Raw genomic sequence first — 20215 nt, forward strand, 5'->3', positions numbered from 1 at the left:
CAATCTGTCAGAGGAAGAGTGATGTCCACTAGCTACCGTTTAATAAACCCCCTCCAATGGATCCCTGTACATTACTCACTCACACACACACAGACACACACACACACAGACATATATACACACACACACACACACACAGAACGAGGGGTCTGGCAGAAAACACACTCAACAACTCCATCAAAAACGGTCATGGAAAATGGCTGACTCAGCCAAACTCCTTTTTCATCATGCTTAGGCTACACTTTAGAACTTACACTATGTTGGAGCTGGTGTGTTTTGGGCAGTGATTTGAGGGCATTGGATTACGATTACGATTATTTCACTGCCAGTATTATCCCTTTGTTGACAGTGTTTGGGCTCGAGGTGTTCCATGAATGGTTCACCGTGGTCAGGTAATGGCCTGTTTAAGGTCTGTTCTCACATTACCCCCACTAAGGATAATAAGAGCAATTATATCTGTGGTGAATGGGAATGTCTAGGAGTTCTTTTCTCACTGTAATCAGACTCTGTTTGCGGCTGAGGCATTGGCTTTCATTTCAGCTACTGTATGGTGCAGTACTGTAGACCCACACTGGTTGTCTGACAGCTTTAATATCCTGATGAACGATGTGGCCTCAAAAGGTCATGTACTTATGATCTCTAGCCTGCGAAGCCAGTATAGGATTGGCCACCTCCCAGAGCCTGGCTCCTCTCTAGGTTTCTTCCAAAGTTCCAGCCTATCTAGGGAGTTTTTTCTAGCCAATGTGCTTCGACATCATATTGTTTGCTCTTTGGCATTTTAGGCTGGGTATCTGTAGAAGCATTTTGTGACAACCGCAGATGCTACAAGGGCTTCATAAAGTTAATCTGGTTGATATAAACACTTTCACACACCCATTAGTGATGGATAATGGATAAAAAGGCTCACAGACTATGGTTGCCCACGCTGCGACAATTTTAGGCCCTGCAATCGCTTGCCGTTCAGTGCCATTTGTGGTTTTGTCGACTACCCAGTAGCGCTTAGGTTTTAGCCCGTGGCCTTGCTCAGTCAAGAGACACTAACTGCAACTTTGCAGCCTATCAGATAACGGGAGAAAAACCACTAATCAACGAGGGAGTCAAGAAAGGAGAAGGACTTCTTACGTGTTTTTGCACACTCGCAAAACTTTCTTAGCTACAGAGCCATTGAGCGTCCAGTGCAGCCTTTAATGAATGCATCCTTCGAAATAAATGACAGTTCTGCTACTTTCCATCTTGTGAATTAATTTAGGATGGACATTTTTATTAAATTTTTTCCAGATTCTGGTGAAGCTGCTAGAACGTCACTTTTGCACAATGCTGCAGCATATAGCAACACAATGCTTTTAAAGGCACTTTAAATGTATTATTATTATTTTAAATATTTTCCTAATTGTTATCACTATTAATATTTCACTGTGCCCATATGAGCACAGAGATTTGCGTTCCCTCTCTTGATCCTGCTGTAACAGCTCCTGACCCTGAGAAGAGGGTACGGACATTGTTCTGTTTAGTGGGACTTGGGTTTGGGGCGCTGTTGCCCAGCTTGGCTCAGAACAACAGGTGGGAGAGAGGATAGAGGCTGAGAGGGGCTTGGATGACGTTACCCTCGACCCTGATCTAAGGTCAGCTATGCCATGGTTTGGGATTAGTAAACTGATCCTAAATCTGTGGATCTAGATCTTCCCTCGACTCTAGAGGCTGTGTGTGTGTGTGTGTGTGTGTGTGGATCTGGGTGTGTGTGTGTGGATCTGGGTGTGTGTGTGTGTGTGTGTGGATCTGGGTGTGTGTGTGTGTGTGTGGATCTGGGTGTGTGTGTGTGGATCTGGGTGTGTGTGTGTGTGTGTGGATCTGGGTGTGTGTGTGTGTGTGTGTGTGTGGATCTGGGTGTGTGTGTGTGTGTGTGGATCTGGGTGTGTGTGTGTGTGTGTGGATCTGGGTGTGTGTGTGTGTGTGGATCAGCCAGCCCTGTCGAGGTGTTGACGAGCTCTTTTCTTTGAAGAGGACACAGAGAGACAGATGTAAGGCTGGAGCTGCTGTGAGAGAGGCCCTGTTCTCTATGATCAATCCTTTATTTTGACCATGACCAATGTCTTCAGCACCGACCGACCCTCTGAGAACATGGAAATCTGGTCCCGTTGAATGGCTGCTTTAAAAACAACCAGAGTTTAACCCCAGTTTTCCAATTCAGTGTCATGCACATTCCATTGCAATATGCAGCCTTTCACTTCATGTTGTACACTGAGTGCCTGTCCATCTACTGGAATCAGTGCTCTTTGACTTTTTAACTGTGTTAGAATGAATAATAATAGTATTATTAATAATAAAGTCTTCGGGTTTCAGGTGAGATATAAAAGATGTGGCACTCTTTAAAGTCGAGCTGTGGTGATAAACCAAAAAATAATCAATGTCCACTAAACCGACTTCAGACTTTGCTTATATTGTTCATTATGGTAAGTAGTCTATACCAGAGAAATGTGAGATATATGAGGTTTGAAATCATTTAAATGGTTATTTTTATTAATGGGCCAATTTATCCCAATTTACGGCTATAGCATCAATTGAGTCAATCCATCACAATGTCGTTTCTTTGTGTACATCCCCCAGCTGCGCTTCCGGTTGTTGAGTGGATGGTTGTTTTAGTTCATTTCTACACCGGAAGTGATGAAATGAAATGTAATGAGCCGTTAATGGCAGCTTACAAACATGATTCCTTTACATAACATGATGACAAAGGAATACATTTTAACCCGTGAATTACGATTTGGTTTAGATTTGGTTTTATTTCCCCCGTGGTATTCAGAGGCCTCACAAGCACATGTTTCCTATAGATATCCTTCTCCTTCAGTCTACCAGGCCTGCCTCTTCCTCCACTTCTTTTCTCCTGCTTTCTTTCTCTGTTCCATTCTTTTCCTCCTCTGTCGTCGAGTGGGCAAATGATGTGGAGAGCCCGTTTCCCTGACAAACAGACCGCTGAGAGAAGAAACAGGCTCAATGGCTCCTTCTCAGTTCATAAGGAACAGAGTGGGGGAGGGGAGAAAACAAACGAAAGAGGAGGGAGAAAAAGCCATAGAAAGGAGCGAGTGGGGGGGGGGGCGAGCGTGTTTTTCCGTTTTCTCCTCACACTACCTCAGAGAAGCGGAGAATACGTGGGAGAAGAAAAGAAAGGAAGAGGGAAGAGGCTAGTGGGGTGGGGTGGGGGGGGGCGGGGTGATGTGTCTTTCAGCTCCCTGGACAGATGCCGGTTGGCTTACCTGCTTGTGTCACTGATTGCGTGGTGACCTTTGGCCCTAGACAGGCAGGAGCGAGGGCCATGTCGACATTAATTAGCAAGCCGCGTCCCTCTGTGCTTCCCAGAGCCCTCCACAGAGGCCAGTGCTAGCCTAGGCAAAGGAGACCAGCAGCCGGTCGCTCAAGTGGCGGTGGGGGGCTGGTGGGAGGGGGCGGTCGACTCAGCCACGCAGAGTGGATGTCTCAGAGATGGTCCACCAGTGATCATGGATAGAATGAATAGTTGTTTACTGAACGTCTACAGTGCCTTTCAGTAAATCTCAAAGCTCTTCAAGAGCAAAATAATTATTAACAAGAAATATATCAACGCAGGTTAACCAACCTGGCAAGTCTCTGAATGCTGCTGGTGTCTGCTCATGACCTTGTTGAGGGCAAATCTAGGAAACAGCCAGGTGGACTTCTCCTCCTTTCCCACCAACTTGGATGATGCCTCAGCGGCTTTGGACACCAAAAAGCTCAGTCCAGAAAGCTCAGAGTAGTAGTCATTAATCGGGCTCCAGGGTGGCACTGCAGTCTGAGTCACTGCCACGCAGAACAGTTGTGCCGTTTTGGCGATGAGTTCAAGTCCTGGTCTCAGCACACTGAACGCGGTGGGTTCTACATTAGGGCAGCGCAGATTGGCTCAGCTGTGTCTGGATTAGATGGGTGGGATTTCTGACAGGGTTGCCTCGTCTCATCATCTAGCAACTACTAGGTTGGGTGCCTGCAAGCTCAAACGTTGGTTGTTGTCTGGAGAATGCATTCTCCTCCGAGTTCATACTGTATGTACTGGCTAATTCAACAGCACGATAAAAAGCGGAACAGCTTTGGGGAGACGTGCGTTGGAGGACGCGTCTTGATCTTTGAACCACCCAAACCTGTTGTGGAGTTTTGACAATAAGGCAAAGCCATAATTGCAAAATTGGACATCACAGCATTTTGAGTGTAGAAAAATGAATAGGAACCAGTCACCACAAACCCTTTTCCTCAGCACTGATGCATGTCTTCCCTCTACATGTAGTCACTATATAGCATATAGGACTGGGTCTGAGTTTCCACCAGGGGGTCTTCTCTTGACAAGGTTGTGTGGAAAGACCCTGGATAATCTGATCTAATCTGACTTTCCTTGAAAGCATTTCTCACCATACACAAAAAAAAACTCTCCTGTCCCTAGAGTCCGCAGTCAGTCGCCCGCGCTGTTCCTCCATCCCGCTATTCCGAGTGGATTAATTAAATTAAGCACAATGTTTCTCTGTTGTTTTAGTTAATTGTTTCTGGGGTTTTTTCCTCATCTCCTCGAGGAATATCTCTGCATGTTTTCCCTTTGAAAGTAATCAGCGGCTTTAAGTAACAATGGGGGTATCCGTTCAGAGCCGAGGCCTGTGGGACCTCGCTGTTGTCGTGACTCAGAGCATCACGGCACACACCGAGAACAGAGCTGCTGTTTATTTGCCCAGTCTACCCTGCATGTTAAACGTGCCCCCTACCAAGTCCGTCCATTACGGACGCCCCTGGGGTCAGCACACTGCACCGGTGTGGACGCGGTGGATCATGGCTGTGGTGTGTGTTTACGCAAGCGCGCGTGTGTGGGCACCACAGGGATGCTAGCCTCTGAAACCACCGATCATTTGTTTTTACTGCCCTGTTCAACCACCTGATTAGAGACACACACAGAGAGAGAGAGAGAGAGAGAGAGAGAGAGAGAGAGAGAGCAGGAAGGGGAGAGAAAGTGCAGAGAGTGAGAGGAAAGGAGAGTGAGGGGCACAGACACTGCCCATCGTAATGAACATTAGAGCAGCCGCGTGTATTTAATGACCTGTGAAATAAACAGTGCCTGCTGTACCCGGCGCCACTGCATGCTAAGTGGGTCCATTATTAATACAAGCCCAGGGATGATGCCACTGAGTAAACACAGTGTAAGTCTCCCTCTGCCTCGCCAGGCCAGCCGAAGGCTCCCGCTCTCCACGGTGGTCGAGCATGACTTAACGGAGACCGGAGACAGGAGCACATCCCCTGTGAATAACGCGTCTCTAAGCTAGCAGCGTTGCTACGCCAAACAACAGAATATGACTAGCCTGCGACAGAATGCGACTAATCTGCCGGCTAGTCGTGTCGGTAATGAATAGCTTAGCGACAGGGGCATGTGCAGGCCAGTTGCCAAATAAATTGCCGCAGTATTGCTGCCAGCGCTGCAGGTCAACCAGGGCGAACAAGGCACGTAGTTGGCACATCGTTAGCATTATTTAGCAGTTAGCTGCACCCGGGGTGTTGCACGCTAGCATGTTATCCGGCACACAACAAGGCGAGGCAGTAGCCTGCCCCGCACAAGAGGAGGCAGTGACGAGCTGGGAGGAAGGAGAACCTGCTGTCCTATTGGTACTGGCAGAGACTTACTTAAATGAACCTGCACAGCGGGGTGTCCTGGGGAAGACTAGTGGAGGCCAGAACCAGACAGATGTCCACGATGATACCGGTGAAGGCGGCGCTGGAGGGTCTGCCTCGGGGGGGGGGGACTAGTGATACCGAACACAGTCATAATGCCTTGGCACTGAGCCTAAGATGTCCCGGTGCCCAGTAGGAGGATGGTGTGGACAACACTCCCACCCTGCCTCTCCCTTTCTGTACCCCAGCCCCAGGTTACCCTCTCAGGCAGGGCTGATGCCCCAAAGTTCTCCGTCATGTTGGTTCCTGGTGGGTTTCCTTCCAACACCCTGCGGCTCTGTGGATTATTATAATCTTGCTCTGTGTGTTTGCTCGAGTGGGTGTTTGTAGGTGGCTGATTATTAGTGTGTACAGAATGCCTCTCTCTATCTGTGTGTGTGTGTGTGTGTGTGTGTGTGTATACACAGTGACAGGTCCCCCGGCCCAGCAGGAGTGTGTCTTGTTTTCGGCACCGTGCTGTGCATCGCGCTACCGGAGGATAAATATTTGAATATCCCAGGAAGCCCCCTGGTCTCAGGCTAGTTACGCTAGCATCCAGGGTGTGGCGTCACTGCATTAGCTAGCTGCCTTATACCACATGTATTTCTCTATTTCTCGACACACATTGGGGCTCGGAGTGAACCTACTGTCCATACTTCCCAGCAGGGTTGGGGGGAGAGGTCACTCGATGTGCTGGCGCAGCTGAAAACCCGACAGAAATAAGAAGCAGGGATAAATAAATAAAGGCATCGGCGACAACAAGGCAGGACGCCGCTGGAGGGATGCTAAGTGCTTGGGCCAAAGTAGTGTAATGGAAGAGGGCCACACAAACACTCCTTCCTCAGGACTGTTCTGGGGAGTTTTTAGGGCTACAGAACGAGTGACACAGCGATTCATCGGAGGCAACAGAGATGTGTGGTTTGTCGCGTCACTCCAGCTTTGAACGGAGACATTTTCAAACAAACGTGAAGACGTGTCAGTTGCCAATATCCTGTCTCATGATACGAGTGGTCACACTCTCACTGCTTTGTAACACAGTGTATTAACTTGTTTTGTGGAAAGATTCATCGAATACAGATTGAGGTCAGCCAGGGCCAGTTGCGAGGAGAGCCTTGTGAGCAGACAAGAACAAGAAGGGACAGTAAGAGTGAGTTTCTGTCTGCGACAATGGCCTATAAAGTGGTATGGATTGGTAGGGATTTTGGATGGATCTCTCTTTTTTTTTACCTGTGTCCCGTCTTCTCACTCTTTCTCCCTCTACAGGGAGGTTAAGATTGACTATACCAAGCCATCAATCTCTGCGTTAAGCAGACATATAAACATAAGAGCTGCCACCTCACACTGGTCTGCTCTTTGCTGATAGCATTCAGATAGCACTGATCACATCCTTCCTCTGAACCCCCAAAACCCCCCCAACCCCACACACACACACACCCGCACACACACCCGCACACACACACAGTGCTGGTTTGTAGAGACAAGGCCTCCTTATCTTTGGAAGTGGCCTGGAGGAAGTTGTTCTTACTCTCTCCACACACCCTGGTCCAGATAGGAGGTGGTTCTCACACTCCCTGACCCTCCTCTGCTCTCCCAGGGTCCTGCTGGTGTCAGATGTCTTCCATGTATGAGCTCGGGTTCAAAAGACAGACTGAAACGGTACAGGGCATTTCGTCTGTCTGTCTGCCTGTCTGTCTGTCTCTCTGCCTGCCTGTCTCTCTGCCGGCTTGTCTGTCCGTCTGTCTGCCTAGCTTTCTGTCTGCCTGTCTTTCTGTCTAGTTGTGTGTCACATGGGGCAATTTCAAAGCGACGGTAGATTTTCTGTGTTTTTCCATGGCTGATGATGGAGAGCATTGTATGACTCACAGTGGGGTAGAGCAGACAGGGGTTAACGGAGCGGTTACAGCCCTCACAGAGACCGTTTATCTGCAACTATGAGAAGCTGTGTGTTTGTGTGTGACAGACAGACAGAGAAAAACAACATGTTTGTTGTTTGTCTGACATTTATTTTTGAGATGCTTACTTTCCGTGTCTGCCTCGTGCAGTCCTAAGCCTCCATTCTTTCTGAGGGAACATTGTGGCCTAACATGGAGTTTTCCTTGAGAGCGTCTGTCTGTCTTTCTGCCAGGTCTATTGTACACACACTCCGCTTTGCTTGTGTTTGCTGGGCATTGTCCCTGTTCCGTTTGCTCGTACACAGACCCTGAGAAAACAATGCCACTTCATGTGTCTTCCTGGATCTGTTGTCATTGTTGTCTGCTCTATACCTTCACTAAATAACAGGCAGTAGTTGTAAGGAAGAGACAATACCCACAGAAATGTTTCTGTCCCCACACTCATTCTCTTGACCACCTCCCTCTCTGGCGCTTCCTGTGGTCCCAGGCCAACTCTGACCTCTAACCCTTTGAATGGGTCACAGTGATGTCAATGCTGGGTGAGGGTGTGTTACTGGATGTTCGCAGTGGTGTGTGACAAACTGGGAGAATGGTCAAACTGGGCTCTTGACCTGCACAGCACACACACACTGTACACACACTCGCTGCGCTCACAGAAAGACACACCAAACACAAACACAGTGTTCCTTCAATCAAATCCAGTAGAAAAACCAGGTTCGACAGTAGGTCCTGATGTTTCTTGTCACTTTCATGGAAATAGGATGCATTGACGAGAGAAAAGAGAAATACGTATTTCCTATGAATTGCATTCTGAACGGCCTGTTTATCTCTTGTTCTGTCAGGGCCGCCAACATGTAATCATAACAATTAGTCACCCTCATATGTGTCACGCTTGGCCTCAATCAATACATTATTGCATATTTTCGATATGCATGTGTGTAAAAAATAAGGGTGTACTGTATGTTTTGTGAGTCTGTGGCTGTCACTCAGGTATGTTTAGTTATTTCCCAGAGAATTGATCTTGTCAGCCACCACCTTCCATAGCCCCTTCTCTGCTAGTCATTGTTCTCAGGAATCAAGGTCACAGAACAGGGTTGGCGGGGAGGCTGGGGAGGTAATGGGAGCTCCAGCTTGCCGCTCTGGTTCTTTGGGCAGGTTGAATGGGCCCTGGCCCCTGGCCCCCAGTCGTAGACAGAGCCCTCTGAATGGACCTGGCTGTGCCTCCCGCCCCCCCCCGTCCCCGTCCCCCCGTCACCAGAGGCATCTAAGGTTTCTCCCAGGTCTAGCTTCCTGGCGGATCCATATTTCAAAGTGCCAGGATGCCACGTTCCATTTACACACACCTCTGTCTTTATTTTTCCAGAAATTGCCCCTCCCCTAACCCAGCTCACCTATAGTGGGACCCGGCATAACGAAGGCTGGGTCAGACACAGGGTCTTTGTGTCCCTCTGACACACACAGACGGACAGACGAGCACACACACACTCACATGGATGTTAACATGCTCTCTCTCTCCCTCGTAAACCCATAATCATTTCTAAACGACAAAGAGCTGTACAGAGCATTTCTTTCCCTGCATTTCGATATCTCTTCCAATCAAAAGCCTTGACTACATCCTAAGTTTATATCTGTAGACCGCTGGAGAGTTAAAGAAAAAGAAAGTACTTCCACATTACTTCAAAGCACGCTTTGACTTTGACCCTGAGCTGTCTGTCGCCAGTTGATGGAACACTGAGGTTCTCCTTAGTACCCAGCGCCTGTCTCTGTGGCTCCTGTTAGTGTGTGAGGGCTGTGTAGTGCTCGTTAAATGTTTAAAAGGGGTCCCAGAACCTTTAGAGGAAGAGGTTAAGGGTTCAAATCCCGCCACTCCACTCTGTGACCCGCATGTGTCACACACTGGCCTCCAGCCTTCAGCAATGAATGTTTCACTCGTGGATACTGGGCCATGAGGCCTTGTAGTCACAATCTCCGTCAGTCCCAAACTCATATACACCATTCCACTCTGCCTTTAGAGTCTCTCTCTCACTTTATTTCTTTCACTCCTGCACAGAAACACACACACACACACACACACACACTTGCTTATATATTCAGATTGTCATAGGACAGACACTGGGAGACGATGGTCTTTGATGGTTGTGTCTGGATGAATCCTATGTGCTGCTCTGAGTGCCGGGATCTCCCTGGGGAGAGGAGACCGTGTGGGGTGGGGGGCTGGGGGTTTAATGACGGCTGTTCCGCTGTGACGGCTACTGTCTGATCTTGTCCGCTCTCATTTCATTCCCCAGCCACCATGTTAGCAGCTCAGTCTCTTCTTCTCTTACCTTTTCTCAACCTCTCTCTCTCATACAGACACACACACACACACACACGTCTTTATAATTATCTCTCTCCTCCATCCCTCTCTTCATCCCTCTTTGTCTCCCTCTCTCTACCACGGTGAGGGTAAGAGTTGGGAAAGTGTCGTGGCCAGCTGTGTTTGTTGTAGCAGGGGGAGAAGCTCGGATATATGGGTGGTGTTAGAAGAGTGTTCTATGGAGCATGTGAACGATAGCTGGTGTGTGTGTTTTTACCTTGGTCCTCACAATGATAGTAAAACAAGGAGAATCATGCAACGTCAAGACATTTGGCCAGTACGCTTTTTGACTAGAACCTTTATCTGACTTGGGGTCAAGTTTAGGAATAGGTTAAAGGTTAAGTTTAGGGTAAGGTAATATGCAGTCCTCACCTTGATAGTAAAACCACTGTGGGTGTGGGTGTGGGTGTGGGTGCGCGCGCGCGTGTGTGTTGTCCCTGTGGATGTAGCCTGTTAGGTTAGATGGTAACTCTGATGGCTAAACCTTAGCGCCTGACCGTTTGGCTGTGTGACCGCTGTTAGATGAATCCATCCCACACTCCATCAGTCACCAGGCACAGGTTATTAGCACCGAGGCAGTGGAGACCGATCTCACACACACACACAAACTACTCGCGCACACACACACACACTACATAAATGTGTACACACATGAAGAAACGCATTAACAACCCTATGCACACACACACACACACACACACGCATACAGCCCTTTACACACACAAGCACCCAGCTAGTCCACTTTACACCCTGTAACCTGTACCTCCCCCTGCACCTCGTCCCAAAGGCGGGCGGAGGTGGCCTTGGTGATGACTGGTCATTTATCAGACCACAGCCACAGTGTCCACTGGCCTCCCATTAAGCAGGCTACCTGGGCTCTGCAACTGCTCTCACACGCCAACAAGGCCAAACTAAAGCCAAACACACACACACGCACACTGAGCTGTTTACATACTATACACAATCTACACGCTAACACACACACACTCTGTCTGGTCTAGTCGGCAGTGTGTCAGGCGATGTCCCTCGGGGCTTATAAAAGTCCCATTAACATGGCCTTGCTCATTGGTCCTGACAGCTAGATCAATTAGGCCCCTCCCACACTGACCCCTGGGCTGCTCTGACAGAGAGGTCGCACACGATGGATCACTGGGCCGGCACAGAGTGCATAGTCCAGATCTTTCCCTGTCTCTCGCACGCTCTCTCCCTTCCTCTCTTTTCTACCCCTGCTCCCCCTCTCTGTAAGAGCTGTAAGAGCAGGTGGTCAGTAGGACAATGTGAAGCGTCGCACGGCAGCCCCGTGCTTCACCCCTAGACACACAATGCCTCTCTGTGCATGTGCGCGCGTGTGTGTGTAAGTATATTACTACACTTGTGAGGACCTCCCCAAAATGTCCAGACACCTTTTAAAATGATGGGTTCGTTTTTGGGGTTAGAGGGGGAGAACGTGCATGTGGAAGAAAGGGAGAGCCGCAGATAGGGAGATAGGAGGTTGTCAGCGTTAGCTCCACTTACTGAAAGCAGAGGAGGACTGGCACAAGACGGGAAGAGGAGAGGAGAAAGACAGGAAAAGGAGAGGAGAACGACTGAGGAAGAGGAGCATAGGATGGAAACAGGGAGAGGAGGAGAAAAGACAGGAAGAGGAGAGTAAGAATGATACAGGCAGAGGAGGAGAAAGAGGAGGATAAGGACGTGAACAGGGAGCAGAGGACAGAAGACAGGGAGCGCGGGGGAGAAAGGAAATAAGGGTAGGATGAGGGAGACCGGAAGAGGAGGGGAGGAGGGAGGCAGGTGAAGAGGAGGGGAGGAGGGAGGCAGGTGAAGAGTAGTTTCAGGCCCTGGGAGACTACAGGTCTAATGATGTCTGTGGGCCTAATTGAATATTGACGTTGTGAGTCCGAGGCTGAATGGGTTCTGTCTGTCTGCGGCAACTTTCAGCCCTTTCACCGCTTGATTCAACACGGGATCGTTAGGGTCCTGTTACCATGGTAACACGTTTCAGTCTTTAGCCTCCGTAATGGGATTTTGTCAAACCTCCTTCCAGGTGCCGTCCTGATCCTGTTTTGGGAAAGGCTAAGGGATACAACTTCTTATCGACGAGAGAGGCGTCTACACAGAGGAAAGTACAGATGGCTAGTTAACAGGGGTAGGCTGGCACCACCCATTATGCCCCTGTAACTCACCTGGTAGATGTTGGGACTGGCAATGCCTGTGTTGTGGGTTTGGTTCCGGGGGTTTCCCGTACATTAAAATGCAAGCATGAATGTCTGTAAGTGACGGTTTTGGATAAAATTATCTGCTAAATGGTTATTTAGTATGTGGTTCTGACCAAATAACAAATCCTCTTTATAGCAATGTATAGACCTCTTATCAGCCTCTTATCATCAAGGAGACCGGGTTACAGAGGAATGTATAGACAACCTCTTATCATCAAGGAGACCGGGCTATAGAGGAATGTATAGACAACCTCTTATCATCAAGGAGACCGGGCTATAGAGGAATGTATAGACAACCTCTTATCATCAAGGAGACCGGGCTATAGAGGAATGTATAGACAACCTCTTATCATCAAGGAGACCGGGCTAAAGAGCAACAGACATCTGCTTTATGTTAGCTAATGACACCCAGACGTTATTCATCAAGTCCATAAGCATTATTCCTGAGTTGGTACAAGTCATTTTTTATTATTTAAATTTGTATTCTTCATTTACTAATCCCACTCCTCCCTGTGTTACGTGGCACCACCTCTCCTTTGTGAGTTTCGGGAAGAGAAACGTGAATGACTTCCTTAGTGTTCTGGTCTTGGAGTTACGGAGCCGAAACAAGCACGTTCCTCATCTTTTATTTGAGTTCCTGTCTGTTGATTCTATTTCCGTGATGGTGATCTAGCCCCTCTGCTGCCCGCTTCCAGATGCTCTAGGCTGTTACCACGGCGACGTTCTCCAGATGGCCGGCGTCAAGGCTTGACACGGCCCAGAATCTTGTCTGATGGCAGGGAACATGCCTGACAAAAATACATGTTTGCATAGACAGCCTAACACACCAGGTCAGGAACATAGGCTACATGCAATTCTGTAATACATGCACAGTGTGGTTCAGATTCCTCTGAAACACACACACACACACACACACACACACTGCAGTACAGTATAATAGAATGTGTGTCATAGGCGCACAGGAAACAATCTCTCCTTTCTGTGACCGGGATGTCATTAATCTTTATGGAGGTTAACAAATGCGCTCACATGGAAGGTATATTTCATACCCCGACGGCCAACAATGGGGCCATTGTAGCGCTGCCTGCTTTAACTCCCAACTCCCTTCATTCAGTGTGTGTGTGTGTGTGTGTGTGTGTGTGCATGCGTGCATGTATTTGTTGGACTCAAAACTGCATATGCATGTCAAGGAACTAATGTCTTCTCTTAGAGTGATGTGTTTGTATGTTGTATGTGAAAGTGTACAATGTGTGTGTAACACAAATTCAAACATTGACAGGCTCTGCTTATTTATTTTGTTACAGGAAGAAACTGTTTATTTGGTGAACAGGAAGACAAAAGCATTTGTAAATTTTTTTTAAGGTTTGCCTGCAATGCTATTGTTCGTACCAGGCCCGGATGAATAGTCTGGTTGGATTTCTCTGTGCCGGATTAAAAAACCGTGTTACTATTTGATTACATGCTCATTGAGAATCTATCTCTCTCTCACGGCAGCGTTTGTAGCGGGGAAGTGGCAAGTCGTCCTATTAATCCATTAGACTTCCATTAGCTCAGATTTGTGTGATTAGTTTTAATTAATCAGTTGAGGCTGTGGCCTTAACTCCTCCCCACCCCCTCCTCACATTTCATTTTCATCCACATTTTTCAGCTCTCCGCCAAAGCGACAGAGCGAAGAAAACGGAACAAGCGCCAGGTCCCACGGAGTTGTTTCATTTTATGTCAGAACTAACCTCTGTGGTGTTCGATAGTCATTGGTTGGTGGCCAGCGTGGCCATCCCTCACTGTAACGAAGCCTATTGATGTCTGTGGGGCTTCGATTTCCCCCTGGTCAAATACAATACGCAACACCTCCAACTGAGTCAAAACATCACCCACAGCACTTCTCCCTCCCTGTGCGGATCTACGCTTGGCACCAACAAGAACAATGAAAAACAGATTGCTAATGGTTCTGTTGTGCTGGCATTTGATGAAGTATAGCCTACCTGTATTTAGGACAGCTATTTCCACTAGCAGTATGTCCTGTGGATGTTAACTCACTGCACTAGAGCACTTTTTGTAGAATGGAATAGTTGTTAGGAATCCGTTTTGTCCGTACTGGTAGGAGCCGGTGTAGATCCACTGAGGACGTGTGTAAGGATGATATATTGCCCCATGCTTATTTATCAGTTGTCCACTGCCGTCAAAGCTATTGTGATGAATGGACGACCGTTGTGTATTTACCAAGCTCTGCTCTGTTGCCCCCACCCCCCCCCCCCCCCCCCCCCACACCTCCTAGTTTCCCTCCGTTTTCTTCATCTCGTTCATCCATTTGAACCCCCGCTTGTCCCTACGTCTCGCGCTCATTGGCAGACGAGGTGGGGGTCCTTTGTCTGCGTATGGACAGGCAGAGACAGAGCCCGTCACGACTGGCACTGCTAGATGCTGTCCCCCGCCTGAGGAGGCCGTCTCATGTCAATCACCCTGCTTCAGACTGGGGGGGGGGGCAGTCTGGTAACCTAGTGTTTGGACAGTTTTGGAAATGAATGTGTGTACGTATATGTGTGTGCGCGCGCGTATGTGTGTGTGTGTGTGTGCCTGCGCATGTGTGTAAAATGTTTAAAACACTGTCTTCTTGTTTCAGCTTAAGGGGGTCAAATAGATGTGGCCAACCTAACAGGATTACTGTAGTCAGGCGCCTGGCCTGGGCAAGGCTTAATTTACTGCTTATGTGTGCTAACTGACAGTCATTGTTGTGTCTGTGTGACTGCAGGAGTCCATGGTTTAACGGCTGGGGATTCAACCTGCCCCGAGGCCAGTCTCTGCTGGATAAATGGAACCAGGTCCCAGAGGGCATCGACATCCTCATGACCCACAGCCCTCCCCTCGGTGAGTCCAATTAACCAATCACAGCCCCCTCGTCACCATGCCTAATGGGGCCGACCCTCATTATTCAAATCCATACAAATACATTATGGAGAGTGTGTGTGTGTGTGTGTGTGTGCGTGTGTGCGCGCGAGTGTCTGTGTCTGTGTGTTCATGTGTTTGTAAGTATGTGCGTGTGTGTGTGCGTGTGTTATGCATAATCTGTTCAGCCATCCCCTGGGGAGTGCGAACGTTCCCCATTCACTCTGGTTCTATATTTGAACGTGGAACTTTGAGAAATGTATCTAATAACACAGAGGTGAAGTTGTCGACCCCCCCCCCCCACAGCCCAGCAGAAAGGGTTTTCGTTTAGCTTCGGTTGTTCTTGTCCGTCCGTTGTTGTTTCTGTCTTCCATCCTGCACCCGGCGTTATTGAGTGATTCCATTCCTCTCTCCTACTTCTGCCGTGGCTGCTGCTGTTCGATTGCATGGAAACTCGATTTCGCACCAGTGTGACAGACGCCGAAAAACGATTGGCTAAGGGCTGGGGCCCCTGGCTGGAGCACGGGTGGTGGGGCTTCTTCACAGACTAGGGATGAGCTTTACTTAGTAAGCACAGGGCTTTGTTAGTGTGGCCGTCTTATGTGCCGTCGCTTGTCTGTCCTGCATGTTCCTGAAAGGGTTCCGAGACTGGGTTCCCAAGGAGCTGCAGAGGGTAGGCTGCGTCGAGCTGCTCAACACGGTACAGAGGAGGGTCCGACCCAAACTCCACGCCTTCGGAGGAATACACGAAGGTCAGTGCCTCCCATAGACACACACCCACACACACACACACACACACACACAAGGAGACATTAACACCCACATTTCTTTCAGTGGGCACTAAGTTGTCAGGTTCTACTATATCCTTGGCAGTTTTAGGACTGAAAAGGGTTGGGTAAACAACACATCTCTGTATAGTCTGTAAGACTGGGGGCTGTTGCATTGAAGTCCAGCTCTGTTGACAAAAGTCCAATGCTACATTGTTACATCCATGACGTGACCTTCTCAGTCCATATCTGTGGGGTGAACAGGGTTGGGCAACATTATACCTCACAAAGACGGGAATGTAATCCGCGTGTCTGAGGCCTCATCTGTCTCTGGCCTGAAGGTAGGCTTCACTGCCCACCAGATGAGGCCTACACCTCCCTCCACCTTTCTTTCTCCACTCCCTCCACGGTGACCTTCATGCTCTAAATGTTCATAATTAAATGTGTATAAAGGAATGGACACGGTTCAGAACAAGAGACGATGGGAGTTCTGGGAAACAGAACAGCGTTTTTTGTTCAGACAACAGGGTTTCCCAGCTCCACGTCCAGCGTTGGTGATGTGCCGGGCACCTCCGTGGCGCATGCTGATGGTGCGTTTTCCCTCCCCAGGGTATGGCATCATGACAGACGGCTTCACGACGTTCGTCAACGCCTCCACGTGCACGGTCAGCTTCCAGCCCACCAACCCGCCCATTGTTTTCGACCTGCCCAACCCTTCCTCCAGCTCCTGAGGATGACGTCCGACCTGCAAGGACGGGGGGTGGGGGTGGGGGTTGGGGGGGGGGTGGGGTGCGTGTCAGCCAGAATAAACTACCAATTTGTTATTTCTAACAAATGTCAAAAGAATTCTAGTAAGTGTTTATTTCCAAAATATTGGTCTTTTGTAAGCTGTAAAGTGGAAGCGTGTGGGGGTGGTTGGTTGGGGTTGGGTCTATGGTTGGAAATGGGCGGGGAACATACTGAGTGGTTATACAATCTTGCTATCAAAGAAACAGCGGTCGGATCTGTAAGATAAATGATGCTTTGTGAATTTGTAAAATTTCCTTCATTTGGGGGGTTTGTGTTGGCTAGAATGGTCGATATTGGATGCCATTATTGATTTTCTACGTTCTTGTTTTTTTGTGTTTTATTTTGGAACAATTGTGCTTTCTTATTGGCTGACAGGGACGCTGCCTTAAACTAGCTTTAACGTTCTCAGCTAGAGCCCCACTCTCTGCAAGCTCAGAGAAAGACCTTATTTATTACCTAGCTATCAACCCAGTCACACTACGCCACACGAAGCAGGGAAAGAAATCTATCAAATTATACACTTGAGATACTCTGTAACATCTACCGTCTGCAATTCTGATACATTTGGAGAAAAGAAAGTATGTATAAATATATATATTATATATATTCATGTTGTAAAAGATCTGTACTCAAAAGTTGTGTTGGTTAAAAACATTCTGGTGCGATTTTCTTTCTTGTGTCTTTGCCTGTACGTGATTTAGCTTGTTTCTTTACCGCTCTCATCAGATGTTGAAACGTTTCTTTTATGTTCATGTATTTACTCGCAACATTGAGGTGGGGCAGAGGGTCCAGTGGTTGGCGGTGTCCGGCTGTGCAGGCCACTGTTCCAGCCTAAACGGAACACACCTCTGGTCAACCATGCAGCTGTTTATTTTCGATCGGTTTGTTAGTGTTGGCCTGGAACAAAAGCCTGCTCACCCACTAGCTTCCCAGAATTCAGCTGGAGACCCCGAAGGTGGATGAGGTTCGTGGATGAAAGAGGAAATGTTTCTTAAACTCAATTCACAATCTGACAGGTGTTGGTTAATGTTTTTGTTTTGTTTTTGGTCGAAATGCCTGTCTAAACAAGGTTTAGTTGTATTTTTTATCGTAAATCTAATAGTATATTTGTGTTTTTATTGCTTTTTTCTTATTTTGCACTGTGTGTAAATGCAATCTTGCTAGCACAATTTGTTTTGCCAATAGCTGTCTCAACTTTGCTACTGTAAATGCTCCTATCTTCTAGCTATTTTTATTTTTCTTCTCTTTTTTCTCAGTTTCCTACTCCTTTCTCTCTCTATCAGTTCATTGTGATATATTTAGCTGCCTTTATATGCAAATAAAATTGCAAGATTTTTACTGATGAAGTCCAGTCTTGTTACTGATACCCATCAACAGTATCCATCACAACTGTTTTATTGATAATTTAAATAACAAAAAGCATGCTGGTATAAATGGCTTTTATAAATGTTTTCATCTTTATTATAAATGCTACTTCCTTTTAAAATGATTAGTGATTTCATCTAAAAGTCTAAAGAAGGCTAAATCTTTTGTTCATTTGTTATTGGAACTACAGTGGGGAGAAAAAGTATTTGATACACTGCCGATTTAGCAGCTTTTCCTACTTACAAAGCATGTAGAGGTCTGTAATTTTTATCGTAGGTACACTTCAACTGTGAGAGATGGAATCTAAAACAAAAATCCAGAAAATCACATTGTATGATTTTTTTAATAATTAATTTGCATTTTATTGCATGACATGAGTATTTGATCACCTACCAACCAGTAAGAATTCCGGCTTTCACGGACCTGTTAGTTTTAAGAAGCCCTCCTGTTCTCCACTTATTACCTGTATTAACTGCATCTGTTTGAACTCGTTACCTGTATAAAAGACACCTGTCCACACACTCAATCAAACAGACTCCAACCTCTCCACAATGGCCAAGACCAGAGAGCTGTGTAAGGACATCAGGGATAAAATTGTAGACCTGCACAAGGCTGGGATGGGCTACAGGACAATAGGCAAGCAGCTTGGTGAGAAGGCAACGACTTTTATTATTAGAAAATGGAAGAAGTTCAAGATGACGGTCAATCTCCCTCGGTCTGGGGCTCCATGCAAGATCTCACCTCGTGGGGCATCAATGATCATGAGGAAGGTGAGGGATCAGCCCAGAACTACACGGCAGGACCTGGTCAATGACCTGAAGAGAGCTGGGGCCACAGTCTCAAAGAAAACCATTAGTAACAAACAACGCCGTCATGGATTAAAATCCTGCAGCGCACGCAAGGTCCCCCTGCTCAAGCCAGCGCATGTCCAGGCCCGTCTGAAGTTTTCCAATGACCATCTGGATGATCCAGAGGAGGAATGGGAGATGGTCATGTGGTCTAATGAGACAAAAATAGTGTTTGGAGGAAGAAGAAGGATGAGTACAACCCCAAGAACACCATCCCAACAGTGAAGCATGGAGGTGGAAACATCATTCTTTGGGGATGCTTTTCTGCAAAGGGGACAGGACGACTGCACCGTATTGAGGGGAGGATGGATGGGGCCATGTATCGCAAGATCTTGGCCAACAACCTCCTTCCCTCTGTAAGAGCATTGAAGATGGGTCGTGGCTGGGTCTTCCAGCATGACAACAACCCGAAACACACAGCCAGGGCAACTAAGGAGTGGCTCCGAAAGAAGCATCTCAAGGTCCTGGAGTGGCCTAGCCAGTCTCCAGACCTGAACCCAATGCTTTTATGACTCATTACACAATAATTTCTCAAACACAAAACATTTTACTGAGTAGCATGACTTTTCTGTCAAAAAGTTTTTGGGCACTCCTAAATAATGAATCCAAAGTGGCATCTCATGAAATATTATACTTCTCAGTTGGTCTCAGTCTCTGGGAAGTGTACTGATGCCTTTCAACTGTTTCTGTTTCCCTGGTGTATAAATATGAAGTAGCACTCATGGGAAATCCTTTTCGCATCTATCACAAAGGGGTAAAAACAAAGAGCTTTCAAATACAAATTATCTTTGACCTCTAAACTTCACAGTTTCAAAACTGTAGTCCAGTGGAATATTGGGGTTATCGACTCTCAAAATCATCTGCTAGACAACAATTCCATGTCAACAAGTTCTCTGGAAGGGTTGCACAAAATGACCCCTTTTGTAGCCCAACCCACACATTGCAGTGCCTGAACTATGCCAAGTGTTATTGGAACTACAAATGGAGTTGTTTGTTGTGGCCAGTTGAGACAGAAATTGAACTTTTCGCCATGCAGACCATCGGCATGTTTGGCAACAAAAGGTGATTACATACTAGGAAAAGCACCTGACACAGTAAAATATGGTGGTGGATCAATTAAGTTTGGGGCGGTTTTATTACTAGTCGTCCAAGGGCTCCTATTAAAATCAATGGCCTAATGAATGAAGTACCAGAATATTTTGGAACAAAACCTGGGTTGCCTCTGCCAGAAGATAGTTAATTGGCTGTGGATGAACCATTCAACACGACAATGACTTCAGACATTCATCAAAATCAATACAGAAACGCAGTACCACAAAATCAATGTTATACAGCGGCAATGTCAATCTCCGGACTTGGATCCAATTCAAAATGTGTGAATTAAAGAGGGCAGTTCACAAATACAAACTTG

The 20215-nt window shown here is 47.3% G+C and overlaps 1 protein-coding gene across 4 annotated transcripts in view; it reads left to right on the forward strand.

The window, feature by feature from the left end:
• Positions 1–16567, forward strand: part of mpped2a (metallophosphoesterase domain containing 2a) — a 47761-nt gene extending 31194 nt beyond the window's left edge. For all 4 annotated transcript variants that reach the window (XM_029125619.2, XM_029125618.2, XM_029125624.2 and 1 more), the window contains 3 exons: positions 14902–15017; positions 15674–15787; positions 16412–16567. In XM_029125619.2, the coding sequence (XP_028981452.1) occupies positions 14902–15017; positions 15674–15787; positions 16412–16533 (352 nt within the window). In that variant the 3' untranslated portion in view covers positions 16534–16567. The remainder of the gene's footprint in view (positions 1–14901; positions 15018–15673; positions 15788–16411) is intronic.
• The last annotated feature ends 3648 nt before the right edge of the window (positions 16568–20215 follow it).

The sequence above is a fragment of the Esox lucius genome, chromosome 2, assembly GCF_011004845.1.
Source record: "Esox lucius isolate fEsoLuc1 chromosome 2, fEsoLuc1.pri, whole genome shotgun sequence".
NCBI classification, from domain to species: Eukaryota; Metazoa; Chordata; class Actinopteri; order Esociformes; family Esocidae; genus Esox; species Esox lucius.